This window comes from Cetorhinus maximus, chromosome 31 (assembly GCF_964194155.1).
Source record: "Cetorhinus maximus chromosome 31, sCetMax3.hap1.1, whole genome shotgun sequence".
NCBI classification, from domain to species: Eukaryota; Metazoa; Chordata; class Chondrichthyes; order Lamniformes; family Cetorhinidae; genus Cetorhinus; species Cetorhinus maximus.
The window spans coordinates 1,563,612-1,590,017 of record NC_135909.1 but is presented as its reverse complement, the minus strand read 5'-3'; the positions used below and the strand labels follow the sequence as shown (position 1 = coordinate 1,590,017).

General features: G+C 42.6%; 2 protein-coding genes across 2 annotated transcripts in view; one reads left to right on the top strand and one right to left on the bottom strand.

Moving 5' to 3' along the window:
• Window positions 1–5,189: 5,189 nt before the first annotated feature.
• Window positions 5,190–26,406, top strand: part of LOC144670194 (acylphosphatase-2-like) — a 54,845-nt gene continuing 33,628 nt past the window's right edge. The window contains exons 1-2 of the mRNA XM_078532678.1: window positions 5,190–5,278; window positions 22,029–22,186. Of these exons, the coding sequence (XP_078388804.1) occupies window positions 22,126–22,186 (61 nt within the window). The 5' untranslated portion in view covers window positions 5,190–5,278; window positions 22,029–22,125. The remainder of the gene's footprint in view (window positions 5,279–22,028; window positions 22,187–26,406) is intronic.
• LOC144670356 (putative G-protein coupled receptor 75) lies at window positions 8,184–9,868 on the bottom strand. The gene has a single exon (XM_078532833.1). It carries the CDS (start codon window positions 9,791–9,793, stop codon window positions 8,192–8,194), a length of 1,602 nt encoding a protein of 533 aa, XP_078388959.1. The 5' UTR covers window positions 9,794–9,868; the 3' UTR covers window positions 8,184–8,191.

Sequence of the window (26,406 nt, the reverse complement as noted above, 5' to 3'; positions counted from 1 at the left end):
ATTTAGCAGCCATTCAGTCTCTTCATCCAAGTCATTTATGTAGGTTGTAAATATGTGAAGCCCCAGCACTGATTCCTGTGGCACTCCACTGGTTACAGCTTGCCAAACCGAAAATAACCCATATTCCCTTCTCTCTGCTTCTCCTGTTTGCAGTGATGCGGTGGCGAGAGATTTAAATTCAATGGGTTTGGAAGAGGGGTGGGTGACTGACAGGAGGAGATGGTGAAGGGTGATCAGCACTGTGATGACCCCAAGCAAACTGGGACAAGCCAAAAGAAGAAGATTTATTGATTTAGTTCTTACCTTTGTAAAAATTATCTGTTTGATTCTTGGAGATCCATTGTCCAGCGGCTGCAACTGGTCAAATTGGAGTCATTAGAAAATTAACATCATGATTAAAAAAAAACCCAAATTGATCTATAACACCTATGAGATTAAATGTTAAGCTTCACTTTGGTTGCTGTCAACTTTGAGTGCCTGTTAATGTGTTATTGTGCAGCTACCTGTTACAACACAGAAGAGACCTTCCCTGTGGAAGCGTAAGGTTGGGTTTACTGCATTAACCAGTACAAGCAGATCTCCTTCCAGTTCAGCTGATCTTCTAAATCTTCTGTTGTCATTTTTAATATGAATAATAAGATACTCTATAATCTGAAAAGAAAACATACTACTGTATCCAACTGATATTATGAATCATTTTTAATATTATGACTAATAATAAAGACTGGCTAGTGCTGAATACTTTATGTTCAATAGGTGTAACTTTAATTCTTATCTAGACTTAGCCGAGCAATGTGGTTTTTTTAAAATGCCACTACTGATGGGGAAGACTGGCAGAAGAGAGTAATATTATGAATATAATTTCTCCTTCTCTTTAGCCTGGCCCAGATAGCATCATACTATCTTGCTTGGAGTTCCCTGCAAGGTACCTCACCATTCTCCGTCAACTGCACGAAGGTCAGAAAAGTCAAGTCAAGCAGAAGGGAACCCACTCTGGCAGCCTCCCTATCTCAATGGTTTTAAGGAAGGGTGTGTTCTGGCATAGACCCTTTTCTCTACTTTTTTCAGTGGGCGATGCTTCAAGGGGAACAAGCAGGCTTGACAGAGGGTTAAACGTCCGCTTCTGAACAGACAGCAGACTGTTCAGCCTGGAACAACCACTGGCACAGACCAAAACCACAGAAGAGCTCATGGTCGAGCTTCTGTTTGCTGACACCCTTTTGGCACACTCAGTTCAGCTTGGCTCAGTTGGTGCCACTCTCGTTTCTGGGTCAATGGGTTTTAGTCCATTATAACCCCACGGGCTGTGATTTCCCTTAGGTGCTTCCACAATGTGACTATTCCTCTGTGTGTAAACCTACACAAGAAGCACTGCCAGGCTATTCAGCCACAATGACCTCACAACCTCACCCAAACTCCTTGGGCTTGGAATCAGTAGGCAGTGTCCACGGACGGGAACCTTGACACGTCTCCCCCACCTTAGGCAAATAAAATCTAATTATAAAACACCGAATCCCCTCTGCTAGCTCTGCACAAATGGAATACAAGCTTGGGATCTTCCTGGCAGCATGACTCAGCCATTTATTGGATAAACTCGCCAAGCCTCAGCAAGAGCTGGTTTCAACAGTCCAAACCCTTTAATAAAACTGCACCCAATATATCCTGTTGAGTTTTAGCATTATTGATAACAATGGGGAAATGTGCAAGTAAGGTGGCCACCATTTCCCCAACTCAGAAAAAAAAGCAGACTGGGAATTTAAAGGCTGGGGGCATGTTCATTTTCGTTTGAAAGACTATATATATATATATATTATGCCTGCAAATTTAGCATTCAGCTCATGCCCTTGACAGTTTTTTTTCTTTCTGCAATTCAAAATACGTAAATATCCAAAATTATTTGATGGCCATCCCTACAACTTCAGGCATTTTCTTCTGCTGTTGTTTTGTTTTCTTTCTCAGTTGGCAGTGGAACAGAGCACGCTTGCACTCTGCTTCCATTACCTGACGGACTGCTGGCTCCATTTCATTTAATGGTGGGGGGTTGGGGGGGGTGCGAGGGAGGGTAACGTTTCTTTGTGAAGAATACCGCGTGCGCCCAACTGAAATTCCTTTTTAAAAAAAACGAACTCTCGCGCGTGCGAGCTGTTTCCCGCCCAAAACAAATGGCGCTCAGTGCGCCTGCGCGGCTCACAGCCTTTCCTCCCGCTGGCTCTCCACCTTGCCACTATTTCTCGTGCGCATGCGCCGATCCTCCAACCTTACCCCTTGCCAATAACAACGTCTACGCATGCGCTGTTCCTCCACTTCCCCCCCCCCCCTTGGCCAGCATCTTTCGTGCGCATGCGCTGGATGAACACAACTGCAAGGTTGGTGAGGGGAGACACCGGCAAGTCTTTCAAAAATAGCCATGTAGTTTATTCTTAGAATGTGGATGATGATTGATAAGGCTATTCTTGGATGACTCATTCCTGCTAGGAAGCCCCACTGTGTTTGATGGTACTCCAAACAGTTTACCTGTTAGCTGTGGCTCAGTTGCCAACTCTCCAGGATTGGCCTGGAGTCTCCAGGAGTTGAAGATTGCTGTGTGTGCAACTCTGGAGAAAAGTCATCAGGACATTAGAATAGATTATTTCCAGCTTCCTCTTAAATGTATTTACACTATTCACCTTAATCACTCCCTGTGGTAGTGAGTTCCACATTCCCCCCACTCTCTCAGCAAAGAAGTTTCTCCTGAATCCCTGATTGGGTTTATTAGTGACCATCTTATAATGATGGCCTCTAGTCCTGCTCTTCCCCACACGAGGAAACATTCTCTCTATATCCACTCTTTCAGAACCTTTCAGAATTTTAAAGACCTCTATCAGGTCACCTCTCAGCCTTTTTTCAAAAGAAAGGGGATCGAGCTCGAGAATCCTTTCCTGATATGTATTCCCCCGGCATTCCTGGTGATGTCTAACCCTAACATTCATCCCAACAGGAGCTGTAATAAAAACAAAGCGCTGGAAAAACTGAGCAGGCCTGGAAGCATCTGTGGAGAGAGAAACAGAGTTAACGTTTCAAGGTCAATATGACTTCTTCAGAACTGTGATATCCTAATCCTAACAGTAATCCTATCCCTAAATCATGCATTCATATACTGCCATGGTGCATCTCTGAATCATCTCCAGTGAGTTAGTACCTTGTTATGAAGGCAATCACAGCGACTGTATTGCACACAGGCAGATTAAGCAAACAGCAGCGAGGAGTTAATTTTTCTGGTGACGTTAGCTGAGGGGGAAATGTTCATCTGAACACTCATTTTTTGTCATTTTTCTCTTCACTAGATCTAAAATTATTGAAATGGTGGGGACAAAAGGCTGTTTGGCTGACAGTCAAGCATCATCCAATTGGATAATGAGTCTTTTTGCTTTCCAATTGGCGTAGGAAAGCAGTACGTCACAAGGAATGGGTGTTGACCGACTAATGGCTGCAGCAAGTCATGATGAAACCTCCAGGAATATATTTAATCACAGTTGGCAACCCTAGTTGGTAGCAATGCCACCTCTGAGTCACAAGCTTCCTGGTTCAAGACCCAGTCCAAGGCTTGTGTGCAAAAATCCAAAAAAAAAGCTGACAGTTCAGTACTGAGGGAGTGCTGCACTGTCGGAGGTGCTGTCTTTTGGATGAGTTGTCAAACTGAGGCTCTGCTTGCTTGGGTGAATGTAAAATGTCCCATGGCCACAATAGGAAGAAGAGCGGGGGGAGTTAACCCTGGAGGTCCTTTCCAATATTTATTACAGGAAAGTTACAGTACATAAGGAGGCCATTCAGCCTGTTGTGTCTGTGCTGGCTCTCTGAAGAACCAATTCAACTAGTGCCACTCCGCTGCCACCTTTTAGCCCTCTGCATTTTTTTCTTTTCAGACAATAATCCAATTCCTTTTTGAATACCTCGACTGAACCTGCCTCCACCACACTCTCAGGACGCACATTCCAGATCCCAACCACTCACTGCGTGAAAAAGATTTTCCTCCTGTCACCATTGCTTCTTTTACCAATTACCTTAAATCTGCGTCCATTTGTTCTGGATCCTTCAGCTTTGCCCTATCTACTCTGTCATGATTTTGAATACTTCTGTCAAACCTCCTCTTAACCTTTTTTTCAAGGAAAACTGTCCCAACTTCTCCAATCTAACTACGGAACTGAAGTACCCCATCCCTGGAACCATTCTCATTAATCTTTTCTGCACTGCCAATAATGCCTTCACATCTTTCCGAAAGTGTGGTGCCCAGAACGGGACCAGTGTTCTATACAAGTTCAACGTAACTTCCCTGCTTCTGTACTCTGTGCTCCTATTAATAAAGTCTAGGATGCTGTATGCTCTATTAACTACTCTCTCAACCTGTCCTGCCACCTTGAATTACTTCTGCATGTATATACTCAGATCCCTCTGGTCCTGCAGCCCCTTTAGAATTGTACCCTTTATATTGTCTATGTTCTTCCTGACAAAATGAATCACCATTAGAAAAACAGATTACCTAGTCATTATCACATTGCCGATTGTGGGAGCTTGCTGTGCACATATTGACTGTGGCGTTTCCTACATGACAACAGGGCCTACACTTCAGAATGCACTTAATTGGCTGTAAAGTGCTTTGAGATGTCTGATGGTTTGGATAAATACAAGTCTTTCTTTCGTTAATGGTTTTGGGTTAGAAATGTCAGGCTGTTGATACAGTGGTGACGAAGGAATGGAGATAAATGCTCAAAAGTCACAAGAGATGCACTTATGCATCCTATAGGTTACGTAGAATTATAGAATGTTACAGTTCAGAAGGAGACCATTTGACCCATCATGCCTATGCTGGCCCTTTGAAAGCTATCCAATTGGTTCTGTTCTCCCCTTTCCCTATAACCCTACACATTTTTCCTTTTCAAGTATTTTCCAACTTCCTATTGAAAGATAGTATTCAGTCTGCCCTTTTATGCAGCGCTTTCCAGATTACAACAACTTGCTGTGTTTAAAAAAAAATCTTATTTTCCCCGTAGCTCATTTGCCAATTATCAAATTACAATGTGGAACAGTCCAGTTGCTGCTAATCCTCCCCAGAAGTGGTCCTGATGTTATGTGCCTGTGCCTTATTCCCAAATCACTTTATCCCCTTCCTTTAACCACCTACATAAATATTCTTAAATGGTTTCTGCCTCAATAATTATCTTTCTCTGTCTCTCTCTTGTTAATGGACAATGATAGGTCTTTCATTGGTGAGCTGGAGAACAGACGATCTTTGATATAAATGGTAAGACATATATTAACAAACAGATGCACGTAACACTAATTTTCATTGGTTCCTGCTGGAATGTTGTTGTATGCCAGTGTGTGAGGGAGTGTATGAGTAAGGCTGGAAGTGAGAAATGGAACATGCTAGTATGAATTTTGAGAGGTTGGGGGAAAGAGTTGTTGTTGAAACCTGTTGCTTCGTTTATTTATTCTTTCATGGGATGTGAGTGTCACTGACAAGGCCACCATTTACCATCCTTAATTGCTCTTGAACTGAGTGATTTACTAGGCCATTTCAGAGAGCAGTTAACCACCTTGCTGTGCATCTGGAGTCACATGTAGGCCATGCAGTCCAGGTAATGATGGCAGATTCCCTTCCCTAAAGGGCATTAGTGAACCAGATGGGTTTTTATGACAATCAATGATAGTTTCGTGGTCATCGTTACTGAGGCTAGCTTTGTATTCCAGATTTATTTAATTGACCAGCTGCCATGGTGGGATTTGAACCCATGTCCCCCAGAGCCTGGGTCTCTGGATTACTAGTCCAGTCTAAATTGTTGTTCTCTTAATTGTCCCTTAATTGTTGTTCTCCCACTCTTTAGTACCTCCATGCCCAGAATCTCCAAAGCTCTCCTTCAATAAGGAGTCATGATTGCAGCTTTTGTGACCGTTTTCCTATCAGCAAGTGTTACCTCCTGTTATTTGCAGTCTTCTCCTGCAAGCACATCTGACAGGTACATATAGTCACTTGGTAGTACGGAACTTGAATATTGCTGAAAAGGCAGACATGTTGCCAAAATTTTTAAATCGGGGGAACTATAGGCTCTTCAAGCTTCCCGTTGCTTTCTCCATGGCAACATCTCAGCCAATCAGAGCCAACTTGCCAACCAATCAGCACCCTTTTCTATTGTAGTATAAATTGTTGTGATCGTTTGAAATTTTGCATTCTTGTATTTGTCCTGATGAGGGCAAGATGAAAAGCATCAGCAACATGTTGCTCTTTTCAGCAATATTAAAGATACAAATGTTGGAAAGATATATATGCAGTATAATGTGTGCCACCAAGTTAGGTGGGAGGTGGTGGTAATGCTACTGGACTAGTAATCCTGAGGCCCAGGCTAATGCTCTGGGGACACGGGTTCAAATCCCACCACAACTGCTGGCGGAATTTATTCAATTCATAAATTCTGGAATATAAAGCTAACCTCAGTAACGGTGAGCATGAAACCATTATTGATTGTTGTAAAAACCCATCTGGTTCACTTAATGCCTTTTGGAGAAGGAAATCTGTCATCCTTACCCGGTCTGGCCTACATGTGACACCAGACCCATAGCAACATGGTTGACTCTTAGCTGCCCCCTGAAATGGCCTCGCAAGCCACTCAGTTCAAAGGCAATTAGGGATGGGCAACAGACACTGGCCTTGCCAGCAACGCCCACATCCCATGAAAGAATAAAGGAAGTGCCCAGGCCAAGTAAACGTAATAGCATTGAGGGAGCTTCTGGTCACAGTACATGATAGTGCCCAGTGTAAACACATCTGAGATGATTTCATGATACAGAGGTTCTGTTTCAACAAGGGAATGCTTTGGAATATATGCGATACACTGTGTGCACTGGATTTTCCCTCACTGATAGAATAACAAATTTACTTTGAAGTGAAATATGTAAAATATTTTAAAAGTATGGTGTACATCATCACACTTGACTTGTTCAAATCACCAATTCCTCCTCACCTGCTCCTATGTGAAGGTCACGGCTGAAACAGCATTTATTCTTCTTGTCACCTCCACGCAGCTCTGCAGTGCAATTCATCGCAGGGCGCCTCTTCCTTTGAACAGCGCCCCTTTTCACTGCAGGACCTCCTACAGCACCGCTGTAATTGAATGGGACCATTCTGCCTTCATCCATTTTTGATGAATTTTCAGCAGTGCGGCTTTAAGTAGCAAATTCAAGAGCAGCTGAAATGAATAATCTCCTCTCCTCCACCCAACCACCCCCCCGCCCCCACACCACCAATCTCTGCTCTGCCCATGATGGGAGTGCTGAAAACAAAATTGTAATTGCATGGGCCTCTTGTCCCGTATGTACCACCTGAGACACAGTGATCCTGACACTGTAGGACTTGGGCTACATTTTAAGCCCGCAGTCGGCTAAATTGTGTCCTTCCATGAATGTTATTACAGAAGACTTGTGGTATCTCTGTCACGTAAGTTGAATTATTTTATACTTTATATACAGTTGCCGTCTGGAAGATGTAATTTTGTGGATAACATCCTATTTGGTGACATAACTGGAGAGCACTAGGTATAGTGCACCATTGCTGCTCATTATGGTCAGTGGGTGCACATGGTTCTACTCTGTTAGGAGACATGGACTGATGCGAACAGTGATTATCATTGACACTGCTTTATGCTTGACCTGTTGGAAGATACGATTGAGCAGTGGAGGGAACAGTCCACCTATGCCAGTTTTACTTGTCCTGGTGACAGCCAGGCTGACAACAAGTATTGAACAGTTATTACCATGGGAGGGGTAACCATTTAGGTGGATTTGTACCTGGTTTCCAGTTTAATGAATACCAATCTTTCTGCCACCAACTTAGCTCACCCCGCTCTCAAATACCAAGTTATTTGACGTTCTGGGTGAACAATTATACAATTTGCAGGATACATGATTCCGAAGGGACACATACATAAGCCATGCTGCATCAGATTTTTACAGATCATTATCTATTAACCAGTGTTCATTGTTATATTTGATATTTTAAAAGTACGTACAGCAAATTGCCGTCTAATTAACACTGTCCTGACGTCACTGATATTTGCCAACAGAGATGCCTGCTTCCAAGCAAGAAATTCTTGCCACCGTTGACTTTAGTGAACATGTTCTACATTTTGCCTTGTACCATTTCGATGTTCGTATGATTGGCCTAGACAGATGGAATGGGAATATGTTTTACTGAAGTGCTGTCACAGTCCTGCATGGAGTCTGATGTTTTTGAGATGTGGTAGTACATTCCAGTGTAGGACTGGGCAGAGCCGAAAGTGTATCTCCTGGGCTGCAAGCTCGTAGGAGTACTCCCTTCCTGGGATATGCTGCTGTTGTAGATACTGTAGTATGGCTCTATCCTGGTGTTGATCGGGGTGGAGGCACTCTGCGCTTTTTGCTGATGTTCAACAGACGTGAAGATATCTTTTGAATTGCTTGGCCCGCAGGCCTGGTCTACGAGTTTTTTCTGTGACTTGGGGGAGAGGATGTAGGCCGAATTGGTATCGTGGTGAGAAGACTTGTTCCTGTTCACGACCAGGCTGCCATCCCCGACTGCTTTCAACCTCGTTTTCTGCTTACAGCACAGCAGGAGGGCCACCAGCTGCATGCACCAAGCTACCTTCTTGCGGAGGCCAGAGTTATTGCGGGAATAGATAAATGGATTGAGGCCGGACCTGAAGAACACCAAGGTTAGTCCACACAGTTCGAACTGATAGATGATAAAACTGCTCTCGGAGGTTAAGACATCGTGCACCAGAGCTACACCCAGTGGCAGGCAGCAGACCACCGAGAGCAGTATCATAACGCAGGTCACGACTGCTTTGGAGTCCTTCACAGCTGAAAGGTTCACAGTCTGTTCCAGCTTCTTGTTGGAAGAGGTAGCATTTTTGCTTTCGCTGTGTGTATATAGGTGTGTCTGCACATGGGGTGGTTTGTTGCGCTCCTGCTTTCTGTACAAAGAGGACCCTGATCCATCTGGAGGGACAAAGCAGTCGGGCTTTTTGGGGTCAACCACTGTAATGACGGGGCAACGCCGTACCTGTGCGTTCTTGTGCAGAGTCTGAGCAATCAGGGCGTAAGAAATTGCAACGATGCCCACACAGAGGGTAAAGTCCACTACGTACGTATATAAAATGGCCTTGCCATCTTCGTTGATGAGCCCAAGCAGCGGGACACAGATCTTGGAGCTGTGGTACTTGGTCATAGCCGACAATGTGGCCAGGGTGAAGCTGATGATCCACAGGACGATAGTGAGCAGGAGTGTACAGACAAAGGAGGAGGAGTGGTTCGATTGCTGCCCGAGCACCATCCGGAGACGATGGACAGCAATCACAGCTACCGTTTTCAAAGACATTATGACAAACCCCGTGCTGGTGAGGTGGAATGCGAAACAGAAGGTGTCTGACATGCTATCCCGGTTATCGAAAAACATCACAAAACCAAACATGGGGGCAGCGATGAGGCAGATGAAGAGGTCACAGAAAGACAGGTTGAGGATCATGAAATCGAAATGCGTCCTAAATTTCCTGAAAGCTGGATTGAAGAAGGAGGAAAAGACAATTAGATTTCCATAGGATCCCAGACAGAAGACCAGCATGAGCAGCAAGATGCAGGTGGCCAGTGTAACCTTGTGGATTGCCGCTTGGACTTCTGTCTGGTTCTTGCCTGGTGAGCAGTTCGTGAGCACAGGGAAAATACATTCTGGAGTTGTGTTCATACTGGAGAGAAGTTTTTCTTTTACAAAAGATGGCTGGATATCCATTGACGTAGATAGCTTACTTGTAATGGTAACAGTTTCTGAAAGTGTTTTGATGGATTTATTATGGCACCTGAAATTAGAAAGGTGAATAACGCAGTTTACATTATGTGGATAGAGGATACCTTAAAGCTACAAATTTTGATGTAAATAATAGTGCCTTGAAATACATTTTTTGTATAAATATATTTTTGCACCTTACAGCATAAATTTCCTTCCCCTCTTCCAAATGCTATGTGCTGTTCTTATACTGAGGTGATAGTGCAACATGTTCTGGGAGCTCTCCTACTGCTGCTCAATGAACAATTGCTGGGTGTCAAACCAAGGCAGGACAAGGTGACGCGGCCTGTATCTTTTTCTGTAAAGAAGCAGTATGCCCCTGCTTGACACCTATGGCACCTCAGCTGTTTTAAGGGGTAGGAGCTCACTTTAATATAAGGTTATCTGGCATAGTAAGGGTTAATGTGGGACTGGGAAACAGTACCACCCACATTGTAATGTAAAGAAACACATGACCCGAGACTAGCATGTGGACTGGACAGAAACCTGTGTAGAAGCAAGCATGAAGTTAGCTCATAGCTTGGGATCTACCCTGTATATATGTACTTGGTTATGTGTTATCAATAAACACTTAATGTCCAACCATTCAAGACTCAGAACCTCTTCATGAGACCTACTGAACATACAACATACAATACTCACTATACAGTGAATCGTAGGCAATAGCCCAAGTCTGTTAAGGTGTAGTGTGTGCGCAATGGAATGTTCCAAATCTTGGGCACCTAAGGGCTGATTTTCCACGGCTGGGTGCTTGAAGTGAAAAACTAGTGTTTTATCCACTGCACCACCCATCCCTCCTGTATACAATCATTGGAGAACCTCGCCTGTCAAATGCACATATCAGGAAATCATATGCACATTGCCCATGACTTCCTGATCATTCAGTCAGTCAACAAGATTTTCATTGGAAGCACATAGAAGATCAGCACCCCACTGTTGGGATTAAACACTGTACCTATGTTGCTTTTTGACATTTTCTCACAGCATTTAATCCATGGCCAGCATTCTGAATTAGGTCTGAGTGGGACTGCTAAATAGAATCATAGAACGATACAGCACGAAAGGAGATGATTCGGCCCATCAAGCCTGTGTCAGGTCTGAGTTGGAACTAAATTGCTGTATTGGAAACAATCATAAAATGTTGGTTACCCTATACACAACACATTTCTCCCCCATAGACCACTCTCTTTTAAATATATCTAATTACCTATTTATGCCATCATGTTGTTAAGATCAGAAGAAATAGGAGCAGGGGTGGGCCATTTGGCCCATTGAGCCTGCTCTGCCATTCAATAAGATCATGGTGATCTGATGGTGGCCTTAACGCCACTTTCCAGCCTGTCCTCCTCAACTCTTGACTCCCTTGTCCTTCAAAAATCTGTCTCGCTCAGTCTTGAATATATTCAATGACCCAGCCTCCACTGCTATCTGTGGAAGAGAATTCCATAGACTAACGACCCTCTGAGAGAAGAAATTCCTCGTCAACTCCATATTAAATGGGAGACTCCTTATCTTCAAACTATGCCCCTAGTTCTAGATTCCCCCACAAGCCAAAACATAACATCCTCTCAGCAACTACCCTGTCCAGCCCCTCAGAATTTTATATGTTTCTCCAATGAGTTTAGATCCAACCTGCTCAACCTTTCCTCATAAGACAACCCACAAACACCCATAGTAGTTAACATATTGGCACACTTGATTATTAGTGCAAGCACTGAAGATTTTGTCAGTTTCATATTGAAAATGCTCTTTAGATAGAAGCTTTGAAATCTATTTTGAAGAATTGCCTTTATTGTTTTGAATACTTTAACGCACAGATTTAATCAGGAAACAAAGAACAAAGTTATGTCCATATTCAATACTAACTATATAAAGTAAAATTAGAATGCTAATTAGGACTGCAAATCAATTTTTCATTCAGTGTTAATTAATTAAAGAATTGTAATCTTGCATTTTATAGTTTGTATTTTCATTTGTTGAATTGAATTTTTCAGGAATTAATTTAGCTTATTTCTTGATGAACATTCTGACCCTCTTCATACTTTCTGACCAGTATTGTTTCTGTGTGAACGCATATGTGCTGGTATTTGTACCAGACCCGTGTGAGAGTCTTCTTGATGTCTGCTCAAGTCAGTTTAAAGTAAAGGGGTTAATATTTGCATTAAAAGAGCAAACAGAAGAATTTAGTATGACTGTGCTAAGTCTTTACATCGATACATTTCTGCTCAGAAAATAAACACTGTTGTGCATCTTGTCCTTTTTACCCCAAAATGTAATTTGACAGTGAACTTAGGAGCAGGAGTAGGCCATTCAGCCCCTCAAGTCTGCTCCGCCATTCAATAAGATCATGGCTGATCTGGTTGTGGTCTCAATCCCACTTTCCTGTCTGCCCCCCCATAACCCTTGACTCCCTTTTTTTTAAATCAAAGATTTGTCTAACTCTGTCTTCAGTAAATTCAATGACCCAGCCTCCACTGCTTTCCGGGGAAGAGAATTCCACAGACTAACTTTGAGAGAAAACATTTCTCCTCATCTCTGTCTTAAACGGCAGATCTCTTATTCTTAACTGTGTCCCCTGGTTCTAGTCTCTCCCATAAGTGGAAGAAACATCCACCTGGTATCTGCCCAATCAAATCCCCTCAGGATCTTATATGTTTCAATAAGATCATCTCTCATTCTTCTAAATTCCAATGGGTATAGGCCCAACGACGAGGTAAGGCTGCAACTGCGTCTGTTATTCCTTTGGCCTCTTGTGCATCCCTGATATCCTTCACCCATCCTTCAGTTGTCTAGGCCCTAAGCTCTGGGATTCTATGCCTAAAGCTCTCCACCCCTTTCTCTTTTAAGACGCACCTTAAAGCCTACCTTTTTGACCAAACTTTTAGTGACCTGTCCTAATATCTCCTTATGCAGCTCAGTGTTGAATTTTATCTGATAACCCTTCCATGAAGTGCGTTGGGACACTTTACTACGTTAGATGCAGTCTATCAATACAAGCTTCCATTGTTGGTTCTAACAGAAGATTGTCGTAACTTTAAACTAAAAACAGCTTTGTTTTTCATCTACCCACTACCAAATGTTGTGCAACTAGTCATGAATAAGTCCTTAGAAACTGCGCTATCGCCAAGCAACGTGCTGAGGACAGAAAATTGTAGCTCACCAATAAAATCAATCCCTGCAGTAAAAACCATGACAACTAATCTATAAATAAAAATGATGGCTCTAGATATTTCTGCACATCATATCACCTATACTGGCAGTTACCCTGTCTTCAGTTTTATGCATTTTTTTTAAACAAAAACCATTTCAATTAGTTTTGTTTCTGCTCCCGTCCAGCAGCTCCCTGCACCCCTTAGCCTTGCCACTGAAGAAATGAGTGGAAGTTTGCTCTCGGGTCTCTGCCGGGGGTTTTGTTTTAAACCTGAAAATGCTGCAGATATGAAATCAAAATAGAAATTACAGGGCTGTCATCACTTTAAAAGGGAAAGATAGGGTTAATGTTTTCGCTGTACAAAATCCTGTCAGCAAGTGTATGTCTGAAATGTTAACTTTCTTTTAAGATGCTGGCCAACCTGCTATGCATTTTCAGAATTATCTATTTTAATTTTTGCTCTGAATCCCTGACTGTGCATGACCATCCCTAGGATGATTGACTCTTCATTCTATTTTCCCTGTGCTCCCCAGAGCCTCTGCTCAAAGAGGCATGAGGGAGAGCAAAGATTTACTATGTTGTTAATTGATAGTGCAAATTGGAATTCTTCTGTAACTTGATGCACATTCATTTCTATAAGATCCTAACGAAAGTGAGTAATTTCTCTTTATCCTGATATCCTATTTTCTATCACGTTGAAGATACAACATGGGAGCAGGCCATTAGACAAAAACTGCATTGATGTTTGTTTCCCAGACGAATGGCTGTCCTTTGTACTTACCCAGATCCCATATCCTTTTCTGTGGAGAGAAAGACAGAGTTAACATTTCAAATCCGTATGATTCTTCTTCAGAGTCATACGGACTCGAAATGTTAATTCTGTCTTTCTCTCCACAGATGCTGTCAGACCTGCTGAGTTTTTCCAACATTTTTGGTTTTTTTTTCAGATTTCCAGCATCCGCGGTATTTTGCCTTTAGCCCATATCCCGTTGCCTGCCTTTCTTCCAAGTGTGTATCAAACCTATTTATTTCATCACTAAATCTGGTAGTATATTTCGCAACTTCACAATCCTTTGTTTTTTAAAAAGTTTATTGGAAATATTTCTCCTGCGTTCTGTCCTCAAACTTGCATTTAGCTTATATTGATGCCCGCTAGTCAAATATATTTCTAGGAGAGATGTAGAGGTAAATTTGCTAACTGATAATCGGCGTCGTGAACTCACTTAAAAGAGTATGGAGTAGCCACAGCATCTCGATTATAATGAAAATTCGTCTTCTGAAAGCCCATGTGGCTGGTGACACTGTATGGCTGTGAAAGCTGGACTATCAAGAAGAGTGACAAAGCTCGAATAAGAAATGAAAGGACTCAGGCAGATATGAAGTGTATAATTTGGTATCTAGATGGCAAGGATATTTTACTGAGAAAGTATTCATTGCACAGGAAGGTAACGTATGATATATTAATTTGGTGCTATACATCGCATTCAATATTCATTAGGTTAATAAAGTAAAGCAATTAACTGTAGACTATCCCCAGTGTCCTATTATGTGTTTATACTTGGATGAAACTTTTAGAACAGTTATTAATGTAAATTAAGATTAGTAGCTGAACAAGTAATAATTGTAGTATTAAAGCTGTTAGTATGGGCAGTATTCCTTGTGGACAGTATCTCATTCTGAATTAATTTAACTGTACAAAGTTACCACAGTGGTGCCACAATCACTGAACGATAGATTTTCTTTGGTTGCTTACACAAAAGCAATGTTGTCCTCACAAAAATACATTAAATATATATTCAGGCCTTTACTCATCTCACAGTTTGCTCCTACACCACAAGTCCTCCACAAAGTCCTACTCTTCTTGTAAGATCTCAGCAAGTTTATCCAGTGAAACACACATACCTAGGCTCAATATTTGGTATTTTTAAAGGTTGAGTAAACTAATCTCAGTTAGGGCAGCATTTGGGGCATTGCACCTTGTCTCAGTACCCTTGGCTTAGTGTAGACACAGTCTGCTAAAATTCCCATTCCCAATTGCTATCACCTATGCTGTAAGTGTACTCAAATCAAGTAACACTCTAATGTCTTGCCAGCTGGGTAGCTCACCTACCTTCACGCTCAAGAGTCAAGTGGATAATAGGGACCAATTGAACAAGGTACCAGAGATTCCCACCACCCATGGAGTCATATCCTAAAAAGGAGTGAAAATGAGTTTAGCATTCCTTCTTTCAACTGAAGAGTCAATAAGCTCTAGGCATGAGTATTCAAACAGATATATGTGATTATGTTGTGATGACTGGGCAAATGGAATTTTGTTGTTTATTGCAAGGGGAATAGAATATAAAAGTATGGATAGTTTGCTACAGTTGTATAGGGTATTGGTGAGACCACATCGTGAGTACTGTGTGCAGCTTTCGTCTCATTATTTAAGAAAGGATTTAAATGCATTAGAGGCAGTTCAAAGAAGGTTCATTCGATTGATACCTGGGGTGGTGGGGGAGGGGTTATCTTTGAGGAAAGGTTGGACAGGCTGGGCCTGTATCCATTGGAGTTTCGAAGAATGAGAGGTGATCTTATTGAAACATATAAGATCCTGAGGGGACTTGACAGGGTGGATGCTGAAAGGATGTTTTCCCTTGTGGGAAAGACTAGAACCACGGGACACAGTTTAGAAATCAGGGGTCGCCCGCTTAAGACAGAGATGCGGAGAATTTTTTTCTCTCAGAGGGTTATGAGTCTTTGGAACTCCCTTCTGCAGAGAGGGGTGGATGGAGGCAGGGTGATTGAATATTTTTAAGGCAGAGGTAGATAAACTGTTGACTAACAAGGAAGTCAAAGGGTATCGGGGGGTAGGCAGGAACATAGGGTTGAGGCTACAATCAGATGAGCCATGATCTTATTAAATGGCAGAGCAGGCTTGTTGGGGCTGAATGGCCTACTCCTGCTCCTGATTGATATGTTTGTATGTTCTTAGAACTTCAGCTCAATTCCTTATTTAAGGTGATTTTGGAATTTCATTTGCAGCAGGAAATTATTATTAAACATTCTTAATGACGAGGCAAATCAGAATTGATTGTGGATTCCATTAAGTGTATCTTAAGCAGGATTTGACCAGACCAACTAAAAAAAATGATTGTTTTTATCATCTTATCTATTAGTATCACACCACCTTGGTAAGAAATTACATCCTCCCGCCACCCAAAAAAAAATGATCTCTGCTACCCAACTCAACATTGTTCCTGCTCTTGGATGCTGCCTATTCAACTGCAATTATTATTTTTAAATTAAAAAAAATAATGCTGCCTATTCTACTGCAATCGATATGCCAGATCAGGAGAGTGCAATACCATCCGTCGGGACAGCAGCGGCATTAAATGGGAGCCAGGAACAGTGCTGAAGGGTAACTCCCCTATAAAGTAGAAAGGCAAGGGAAGGGAGTTGGGACTAAAGTACTGGTGAAATGAGGAAGGGGACGAAAGAAGGGCTACTGGAATAGACAGGAAAAGGAACTACAGCCGTTCCATTAATTGGGATGGGATGGGAGGTTAACAACCTTGTAACCATTTTGTATTCAATGAAACAATCAGATTTAGCGGCATAGGGGGCTAGTATATAACAAAGGGAAATGTAGGAAAGTCCCTGAAAGTTTAACCATTGTTTTCCCCAGTTTTCCAGTTGTCCTGGTGTTACCTTGTCAGGCCAAATTTTGTGATCAGTCCAATCATCTTGTCTTATTTTCCATCCTTCCTTGTTCTGAGGGTTGGCCGCACTGTGAACAATCTTTCTCCACTGATTTCTATTCTCCACTGCCCTCACTGCCAGTCCACAGACCAATCAAATTTGCCAACTGGAAATGGGGTGGAATGCAGACCTCATCCACTTGATGCCATAAATGCAGACCAAACTGCAGTTTCTGGGATCAGCATCTTTTTAATATTTAAGATGAGCTCCAGGTGTGAGGAATGCAACTGATTGAGAGCTTAGCGGTGGGAGTCAGGAAATAACATTATACTGTAGGATTTAATGACCGTTAACAGGATAAAAGGCTAAGCGTTATCATCAGCACTGGTTTTCAAGCATCGAAGGACGTTCTTAGACAAAGAATATTAATGACATCTGCGAGGGCAGAGATGTCACTGCATAGAAAAGCAGTGACATCTCTATTTAAATGTGAGAGATTGCAGAATTCGATGGTACAGAGGGATCTGTGTCCCGTTACGTGAATCACAAAAAGTTAGTATACAGGTACAGCAAATTATTAGGAAAAACGGAATATTGGTGTTTATTGCAAAGGGAATGGAATATAAAAGTAGGGAAGTTTTACTGCAGCAGCACAGGGTCTTGGTGAGACCACATCTGAAGTACAGCGTACAGTTTTGGTGTCCTTATTTTAACAAGGATGTAATTGCATTAGAAGCAGTTCAGAGAAGCTTCAGTCAACTTATCCTGGGGATGAAGGGCTTATCTTATGAAGAAAGGTGAACAGGTTGGGCCCATTCCCACTGGAGTTTAGAAGAATGAAAGGTGTCCTTATTGAAACATATAAGATCCTGAGGGGATTTGATAGGGTAGATCTGAGAGGATGTTTCCTATTGTGGGAGAGACTAGAAGCAGGGGACACAATTTAAGAATAAGAGGTTAAGACGGAAATTAGGAAAAAGAAATTCTGAGGGGCATTAGTGTGTGGAATTCTCTTCCGCAGAAAGCAGTAGAGACAGGGTCATTGAATTTATTCAAGGCTGAGTCAAATTGATTTTTGATAGACAAGGGAGTCAAAGATTATGGGAGGCAGACAAGAAAGTGGAGTTGAGACCACAAACAGATCAGCCATGATCTTATTAAATGGCGGAGCAGGCTTGAAGGGCCAAATGGCCTACTCCTGCTCCTAATTCCTATGTTCCTATGTCAGATAGATCCATGGAAGTGGCCACTGCAGGAGATAAACAGGCACAGGTTTACCAAGGAGAGCTGCGTGGGGGACACTGGAAATGGATGGCCAAGGTAGTACCTGTCAATTCTGGGAAAAAAGCTCCTAACCTTATTGGGTCAGCCAAGGTAACAGCAGTTGGCCACACCTTTCTAGAGTGTAATCTCTTAAACTACCCATCGTTGTCCAAGTTGGAACGTGATGTCCTTTATTTTCACAGCCATCACTGCAAAGGTTCCTTCATGTACATCTTTAATTGCTGTCAACTCAATAAAAAATACCTTGCATGTTAAGTAGCTGCCTACTGCTTGCATATGTTAGCCCATCCATAATTATCTGTGCATTGAGAAATAGATAAAACTGTGTATTGCTGACACAAGTTAATAGCCCTTTTCCCTTTTTCTGGGATAAAGAAGGTCCATTACCAGCGAAAGAGATTTATAACACGTAGTGGATTCCCAAACTGTCAACCTTTTGCTCCCTATGAGAAAGGAACGCTCCAAATTCTGAGGCTGGAGGAGGTTGAGGGTCTTGTAGATGGAGAAATTGGCATGTGGAAGCTCTGGGCTCTTGATGTTCTTGTTCCTCTTCCTTCTCCTGCCATTAGCTGCATTAACTGTCAGTCCACCATATCATAAAATCCTCACTTCTGCTAAAAGTAGTGTGAGGTGCACACCTTCAAATAAGCGAGGAAACATTTTGGGCATGATTAACGATAATATATTTCAACCTGAATCTACTTTGTAACCTAATCTTAAAACAGAAAATCACTTTAGACATCAACAGGGCTGCTGCTGGGAGCTGCACCTGTGCCCATACTAAATATTGGTGCTTGGATCTATCAAATTATAGTGCAACATATCTGTCCTGACTAGCTGTTTCACCTTTAATATGCGGTAAGACTTGAAGAAGAGTTAGAAGACCAGTCTTGTAGTGTAGTCTTCATTCAATAAAGGGAGCTATATCATTCTGTGATGTTATTCTGTACGAAAGATCCCACCAGACCATCGCTTCAATCCTTTCCATGGGAAGGTGCTGTAAACATTTACATACTGCTTTGCTCTAAAAGGGTACATTTATTAATGTTGCTAGAAATGGGAGAGAGAAAAGCTTCAAAAAGATGTTTACATTGTCTCCACACATCTCCCGTAGTGTTTAAATATCCTCCTTGTACATTTCCCTCCCTGTGTTCCTGTTGTGTACCGCAGGTTGACATACATATATATGCAGTTATGAATACGAGGAAAAATTTACAGACTGTGAACCTAAATGCTTCAGCAGCACATGTATTTAGTTTCAACAAAATTATGCATAATAGCATCATCCACGATCAATTCAACATTGTACTGCATTGTAAGCCTGTAACATTTTCGGACAACAGGACTAAAGGAAAATCATTCAGTAGGGCATTTACAACAAAGGTTTTTTAAAAAATGAAGCACTACAGTTTTAGCATGGATGTCTGTAAATTAAAGAAAAACATATACTATCGCTACTTCAATAGATGCTTGTAATTCTCTAGATTTTGCAATAACATGACAGCTTCTTAGCAACATGATCATTTATTCAGGAATGAGTTAAGTGCTTAATACATACCGGTCAGTTTGATTTTGATCATAGGGTCACATCTTGGCTGTGATGGATAGTGTGCTAAATCTCCGTGAGATGAGAGAAGCAATTTGGCATTCAGACTAGGTACTGCAGGTTTTGACATTGATGACCGAGGAGATCAGAAATTCTCAGGCTCGACAAAAACGTACCAAGTTGCATCAAACGGTGGCTAGAAACCCGTCCACCCTGCCAAAAAGAAAATGCAAAACCAAATACAGACCTGAGAAAAAAAAATCAATTAATCCACTCAGTACACTGACATACATTGCAGTCTCATTGTTAAACAAGCTTTTTTTGTTTCATCTGCTGCAGCACTCTGGAGCAATCTCCTGTTTCTAAGGAGTGTTTCCATGGAAACTGCAAGTACGTACGAATTAGAAATGTGTTTTGCTTCCGAGCCATTGCCCTGATGTTTTTATAGGTAGGTCAGTCCAGATTGATAAACCTGTCCATAGACAGATGTTTACTTATGTGATAAATCCAATTAGATGTACATATGATTATCATTTGGGGCCCTTTATTAAATGAAATAATGTTTAACCCAACCTCTGACTCTGCATGAGTTATTTTCTCATTAATGTTTTGAGTCTATATGCTTTGCATAATCCCATATTTATGCGTGTACCCTAGGATTTTTGATTCTTTCATGGGATGTGAGCATCACTGGCAAGACCAGCATTTGTTGCCCATCTCTAATTGCCCTTGAGAAGGTGGTGGTGAGCCACCTTCTTGAAGTGCTGCAGTGCATTTGGTTCTAACAAAAGCACGTAGAACTTAAGGCTGGCGCGCTTAAGGTTTGAGATCTGTGCACTATTTATGCAAGGACCATGCACCATTCCATGCGATGTTTGGGAATGGAACAATATGCAAGTACTGTGTTGCTGGAAGCATCCATAGGTCTCCGAGACTGCACTTGGAACTTGGTCTGGAAAGCTTAGCCAAACTCCTCACTATTACAAAGGTAAAATTTTGACACAGAGGAGGTAAGTCTTCAACAGTTCCACTGATCTGTACACTTCAGAGGTTATCCTGGGATTTTCATTGGCCTAGCAGGTTTTCCTCCATTCCATGAGCCCTGTGCCTGAAGGTAGTTCCTGCTCATTGTCTGCTGATGCTTCACCCTGAGCTGTCTTTCTTGGCAGTTGTTTTTGTCAGTGGTGGTATGCCATTACTTTCCATTCTCAGGGGTAGGGTGAGGAGGAAGCATTATTGTAAATCACATGCTAACCATCTAGCCAACAGAGCTAAATTTGGGTTTTCTCTCAAGTTCTGTTTGTGATGTGGGCAATATAGGAAATAAATGCTGAGATCTTCTTTGGAGTGTGGAGCTTTGGAAAAAAAACTTTAAGTACGTTTTGAGTGGCCCTTAATGTAGCTTTAAAACAGTAGGACATGTGCTTGCAATTGCCAAAATCTTGAGCTCCCAACTGTGGTCTAGGTCGGAGTTTGATGGAAGGCTAGAAGCAGAGTGGTTGGCAAAGTTTCTAACTGATAGCTAAAAAGGCATAAAAAGCATCCATCTGCTCATATGCAAAAACGTTTAGAAATTGTTTGTAATGCAAAGTATTTGATCTGAACAAATGCAATGGAAGATGTATGGCAAAAGCCTACTCCAAGCAAAAAATGATACAACTTTAAAAGGTGTGTTTCTGGGTGAATTTTGCCAATGATTAACTATTTCTGTGCTAAACATCTTATGCAGAATGCTGTCAATGTGAAAGAAGTTATACGGCAGTATTCTAATCAAGGGTGCATATGGTCATTTACAACAATTACCTAAACCACAGGGTTTGATTACAAACCTGGAATTGCTGTCTGAAATGTTACTTGACTTGCATGCTGCTTTGATTTTATGCTGAATTTTTGCTCTGCGTATGGGACCTTCGATAAAGAAAATTAACGATTGTAACCTTTAATTATTCAAAACCATTCAGAAATAATTAAATCCCTAAATAGCCTTATTTCCCAAATGAAATGTAAAGAGGTTGTGAGAGATAGGAAGGAGGTAGGTGGCAAGAAGAGAAATATCAAGGGCAGTCTAATTCCAACAGGGAATAGTGAAGCTGACAGCTGGCAAGAATGGTAAATTTGAGGAAATGCCGTGAATTTGGCTGAGCATCCATTTGTAATAAGATTAAAAATACTACAATATCAAAATCTCAGCACTTAAGAAAAAATTTTAAAAACTGAAGATGAAAAACGGTTCAATATCTTGTGATAGCCTGCTGATCAATGTACTTGCATGAAATTCCTTTGTGTATTTCACCCCGATTGCTAAAAACAACGCATTGAATGTTACACAAACTCATAAACCAGAGCAAATTAAAGCCCTAATGAATTATAAACAATCCAAATTTCTCTAATAAAATACATCTACCGCAACGTAAAGCAGGCCAAACCCACACAATATAAGATGATAGGAACTGAGTCTATCTTCATTGTTCTCTTGTTTGGTCACTTGCTTACTCTTTTTCTCTCTCTCTTGCTGACAGAAGGATTTTGTTCCTGTCGGGATCCTGTAGAGACTTCAGCCAGAAGCAGTGGCTCAGCTATCAGGTTGCAGCACTCTCCAGCTTGCCGGCTTTAGAAATGAGTTCCTCCACAACAGGGATGAAATCCGTGGATTATGAGATCTTCGGGGAAGTGCAGGGTTGGTATATTGCAGGACAGGCCTCCTTTCCTGCAAATTCTTTTCAATTTTATTTCATCTAATTTTAATTCTCTGGCTTGACCAAGGGGTTGTACGTGCTGAAAATAGCACAGCAAAACTAACTCGATCTGCAAAAAGCCAGCTGCCGTCAAAAGCAGCAAATGCCAAAGAGATGCCGATAATTTAGAAAATCAAACTGCTTTATGAATATCTTACTTTTCACTGAGAGTGACTGATGACTTCTAACTTCTATAGCTAAAGGTTGACAATTTGTGTGTGAAAATAAAGGTGCAATTGTTATTTGTATTTCAAAGATTATTTTGTTATGCTGTGCTGTAATATTTAAATTCACTGCATGGAATGTTCCATCATTGATCATTTATTTTACCAAATAAGTTGTCCTGAATGGTTAGAAATGATCCCTCAGATACCCTGATGACCTTGTGGATAAAGACACCTGTATAGCATTAGACCATTTTTTAAAAGATCATTCATGTGATGTGGGCTTCGCTGGCTGGGCCAGCATTTATTGCCCATCCCTAGCTGTCCTTGAGAAGGCGGTGGTGAGCTGCCTTCTTGAACCGCTGCAGTCCATATGGTGTGGGTACTCCCACAGTGCTGTTAGGAAGGGAGTTCCAGGATTTTGACTCAGCGACAGTGAAGGAACGGCGATATATTTCCGAGTCAGGATGGTGAGTGACTTGGAGGGGGAACTTACAGGTGGGGGTGTTCCCATGTGTCTGCTGCCCTTGTCCTTCTAGGTGCTAGTGGTCGTGGGTTTGGAAGGTGCTGTTGAAGGAGCCTTGGTGAATTCCTGCAGTGCATCTGTAGATGGTACACACTGCTGCTACTGTGCATTGGTGATGGAGGGAGTGTATATTTGTGGATGTGGTGCCAATCAAATGGGCTGCTTTGTCCTGGATGCTGTCAAGTGTTATAAGCTGCACTCATCCAGGCAAGTGGTGAGTATTCCATCACACTCATGACTTGTGCCTTGTAGATGGTGGACAGGCTTTGGGGAATCAGGAGGTGGGTTACTTGTCGCACTATTCCTAGCCTCTCACCTGCACTTGTAGCCTCAGTATTTATATGCCTAGTCCAGTTCAGTTTCTGGTGAATGGTATCTCCCAGGATGTTGATGGTGGGGTATTCAGTGATGGTAATGCCATTGAATATCAAGGACCGGTGGTTGGATTCTCTCTTGTTGGAGATGGTCATTGCCTGACACTTGCGTGGTGCGAATATTTCTTGCCACTTGTCAGCCCAAGCCTGGATATTATCCAGATCTTACTGCATTTGGACATATCTGAGGAGTCGTGAATGGGGCTGAACATTGTGCAATCATCAGCGAACATCCCCACTTCTGACTTTATGATGGAAGGGAGGTCATTGATGAAGCTGCTGAAGATGGTTGGGCCGAGGACACCACCCTGAGGAACTCCTGCAGTGGTGTCCTGGAGCTGAGCTAACTGACCTCCAACAACCACAACCATCTTCCTTTGTGATAGGCATGACTCCAACCAGCGGAGAGTTTTCCCTCTGATTCCCATTGACTCCAGTTTTGCTAGGGCTCCTTGATGCGACACTCTGTCAAATGCTGCCTTGATTTCAAGGGCAATCACTCTCACCTCACCTCGGAAGTTCAGCTCTTTTGTCCATGTTCGAACCAAGGCTGTAATGAGGTCAGGAGGCAAGTGGCACTGGCGGAACCCAAACTGGGCGTCAGTGAGCAGGTTATTGCTAAGCAAGTGTCACTTGACAGCACTGTTGATGACCATTTTCATTACTCTACCAATGATGGAGAGTAGACTGATGGGGCGGTAATTAGCTGGGTTGGATTTGTCCTGCTTTTTGTGTACAGGACATACCTGGACAATTTTCCACATAGGCGGGTAGATGCCAGTGTTGTAGCTGTACTGGAACAGCTTGGCTAGGGGCGTGGCAAATTCTGAAGCACAAGTCTTCAGTACTATTGCTAAAATATTGTCAGGACCGTAGCCTGTGCAGTATCAAATTCCTTCAGTCGTGTCTTGATATCACATGGAGTAAATCGAATTGTCTGAAGACTGGCATCTGTGATGCTGGGGACCTCCGGAGGAGGCCGAGATGGATCATCCATTCGGCACTTCTGGCTGAAGATTGTAGCAAATGCTTCGGCCTTATCTTTTGCACTGATGTGCTGGGCTCCTCCATCATTGAGGATGAGGATATTTGTGGAGCCTCCTCCTCCAGTGAGTTGTTTAATTGTCCGCCACCAATCACAACTGGATGTGGCAGGACTGCAGAGTTTAGATCTGATCCGTTGGTTGTGGGATCGCTTAGCCCTGTCTATCACTTGCTGCTTATGCTGTTTGGCACACAAGTAGTCCTCTTGTGTTATAGTTTCACCAGGTTGACACCTCATTTTTAGGTATGCCTAGTGCTCCTGGCATGCCTTCCTGCACTTTTCATTGAACCAGGGTCGATCCCTGGCTTGATGGTAAAGGTAGAGTGGGGGATATGTCGGGCCATGAGGTTACAGATTCTGTTCGAGTACAATTCTGCAGCTACTGATGGCCCACAGCGCCTCAAGGATGCCCAGTCTTGAGTTGCTAGATATGTTCAAAGTCTATCCCATTTAGCACAGTGGTAGTGCCACACAACATGATGGAGGGTATCCTCAATGTGAAGCTGGGACTTTGTCTCCACAATGACTGTGCGATGGTCAGCCCTACCGATATTCTCATGGACTGATGTATCTGCGGCAGGTAGGTTGGTAAGGATGAGGTCAAGTACGCTTTTCCCTCTTGTTGGTTCCCTCACCACCTGTCGCAGACCCAGTCTAGCAGCTGTGTCCTTTAGGACTCGGCCAGCTTGGTCAGTAGTGGTGCTACCAAGCCAATCTTGGTGGTGGACATTGAAGTTCCCCATCCAGAGTACATTCTGCGCCCTTGCCACCCTCAGTGCTTCCTCCAAGTGGTGTTCAACATGGAAGAACACTGATTCATCAGCTGAGGGAGGGCAGTACGTGGTAATCAGCAGGAGGTTTTCTTGCCTATGTTTGACCTGATGCCATGAGACTTCATGGGGCCCAGAATCGATATTGAGGACTCCCAAGGCAACTCCCTTCCGACTGTATACAACTGTGCCGCCACCTCTGTTGGGTCTGTCCTGCCGGTGGGACAGGGCATATCCAGGGATGGTGATGGTGGCGTCAGGACCATTACCTGTAAGATATGATTCCATGAGGATGACTATGTCGGGCTGTTGCTTGACTGGTCTGTGAGACAGCTCTCCCAATTCTGGCACTAGCCCCCAGATGTTAGTAAGGAGGACTTTGAAGGATCGACAGGGCTGAGATTGCCGTTGTCGTTTCCGGTGCCTAGGTCGTTGCTGGGCGGTCCGTCCGGTTTCATTCCTTTTTTTGTGACTTTATAGTGGTTTGTTACAACTGAGTGGCTTGCCAGGCCATTTCAGAGGGCATTTAAGAGTCAACCACATTGCTGTGGGTCTGGAGTCACGTGTAGGCCAGACCAGGTAAGGATGGCAGATTTCTTTCTCTAAAGGACATTCTTGAACCAGATGGGTTTTTACAACAATAGTTTCATGGTCATCATTAGACTTTTAATTCCAGATTTTTATTGAATCAAATTCAAATAGAAGAAGGTTCTATATTTGTCCAGTCTATGCTGAGTTTAGGGATGTAAGCCGGGGAAGCAATTAAGGTGCTGCAGTTGGCCATAGTATCCATGGATTAGCAGGGAGGTAGAATCATCCACTATGGATTAGAGGTAGGTGGGAGTGTGGAGTGAAGGGAGAAAATTAGTGTAGTTAATGTGTGTGGTGGCATCGGGGTTAGTTTTCTTGGCTGGTATGCCCAATGAAATCAACTAGTGCAACAATTCTGTTGCATGCTTTCTAATTTTGGCCTCATACAAATTCATGGTCAGGCCAGGAATGGGTTTTGGGAACTCGTGTCCTAGGCAGGCAGGAGCTTCACTAGGATGGTCATGAGGGGGCGGAGAAGCGTGCCACTTCATTTTGTATATGGTAAGTATGCTGGATGCCATGTTCCCTGTACACCCAGGAAATCTTGCAGAAGGGGGCCCTTTCAGAATGGAGGGCTTTAAAAGGCCCACTAGTGGTTCAGCCAAGTGTTCTTATGATAACTATCTCTGCTGCCTCCTAGGCTCCAGAATTCTTCCGTAAAACCCTCTGCCTCCTTCAAACCCATACCTTTT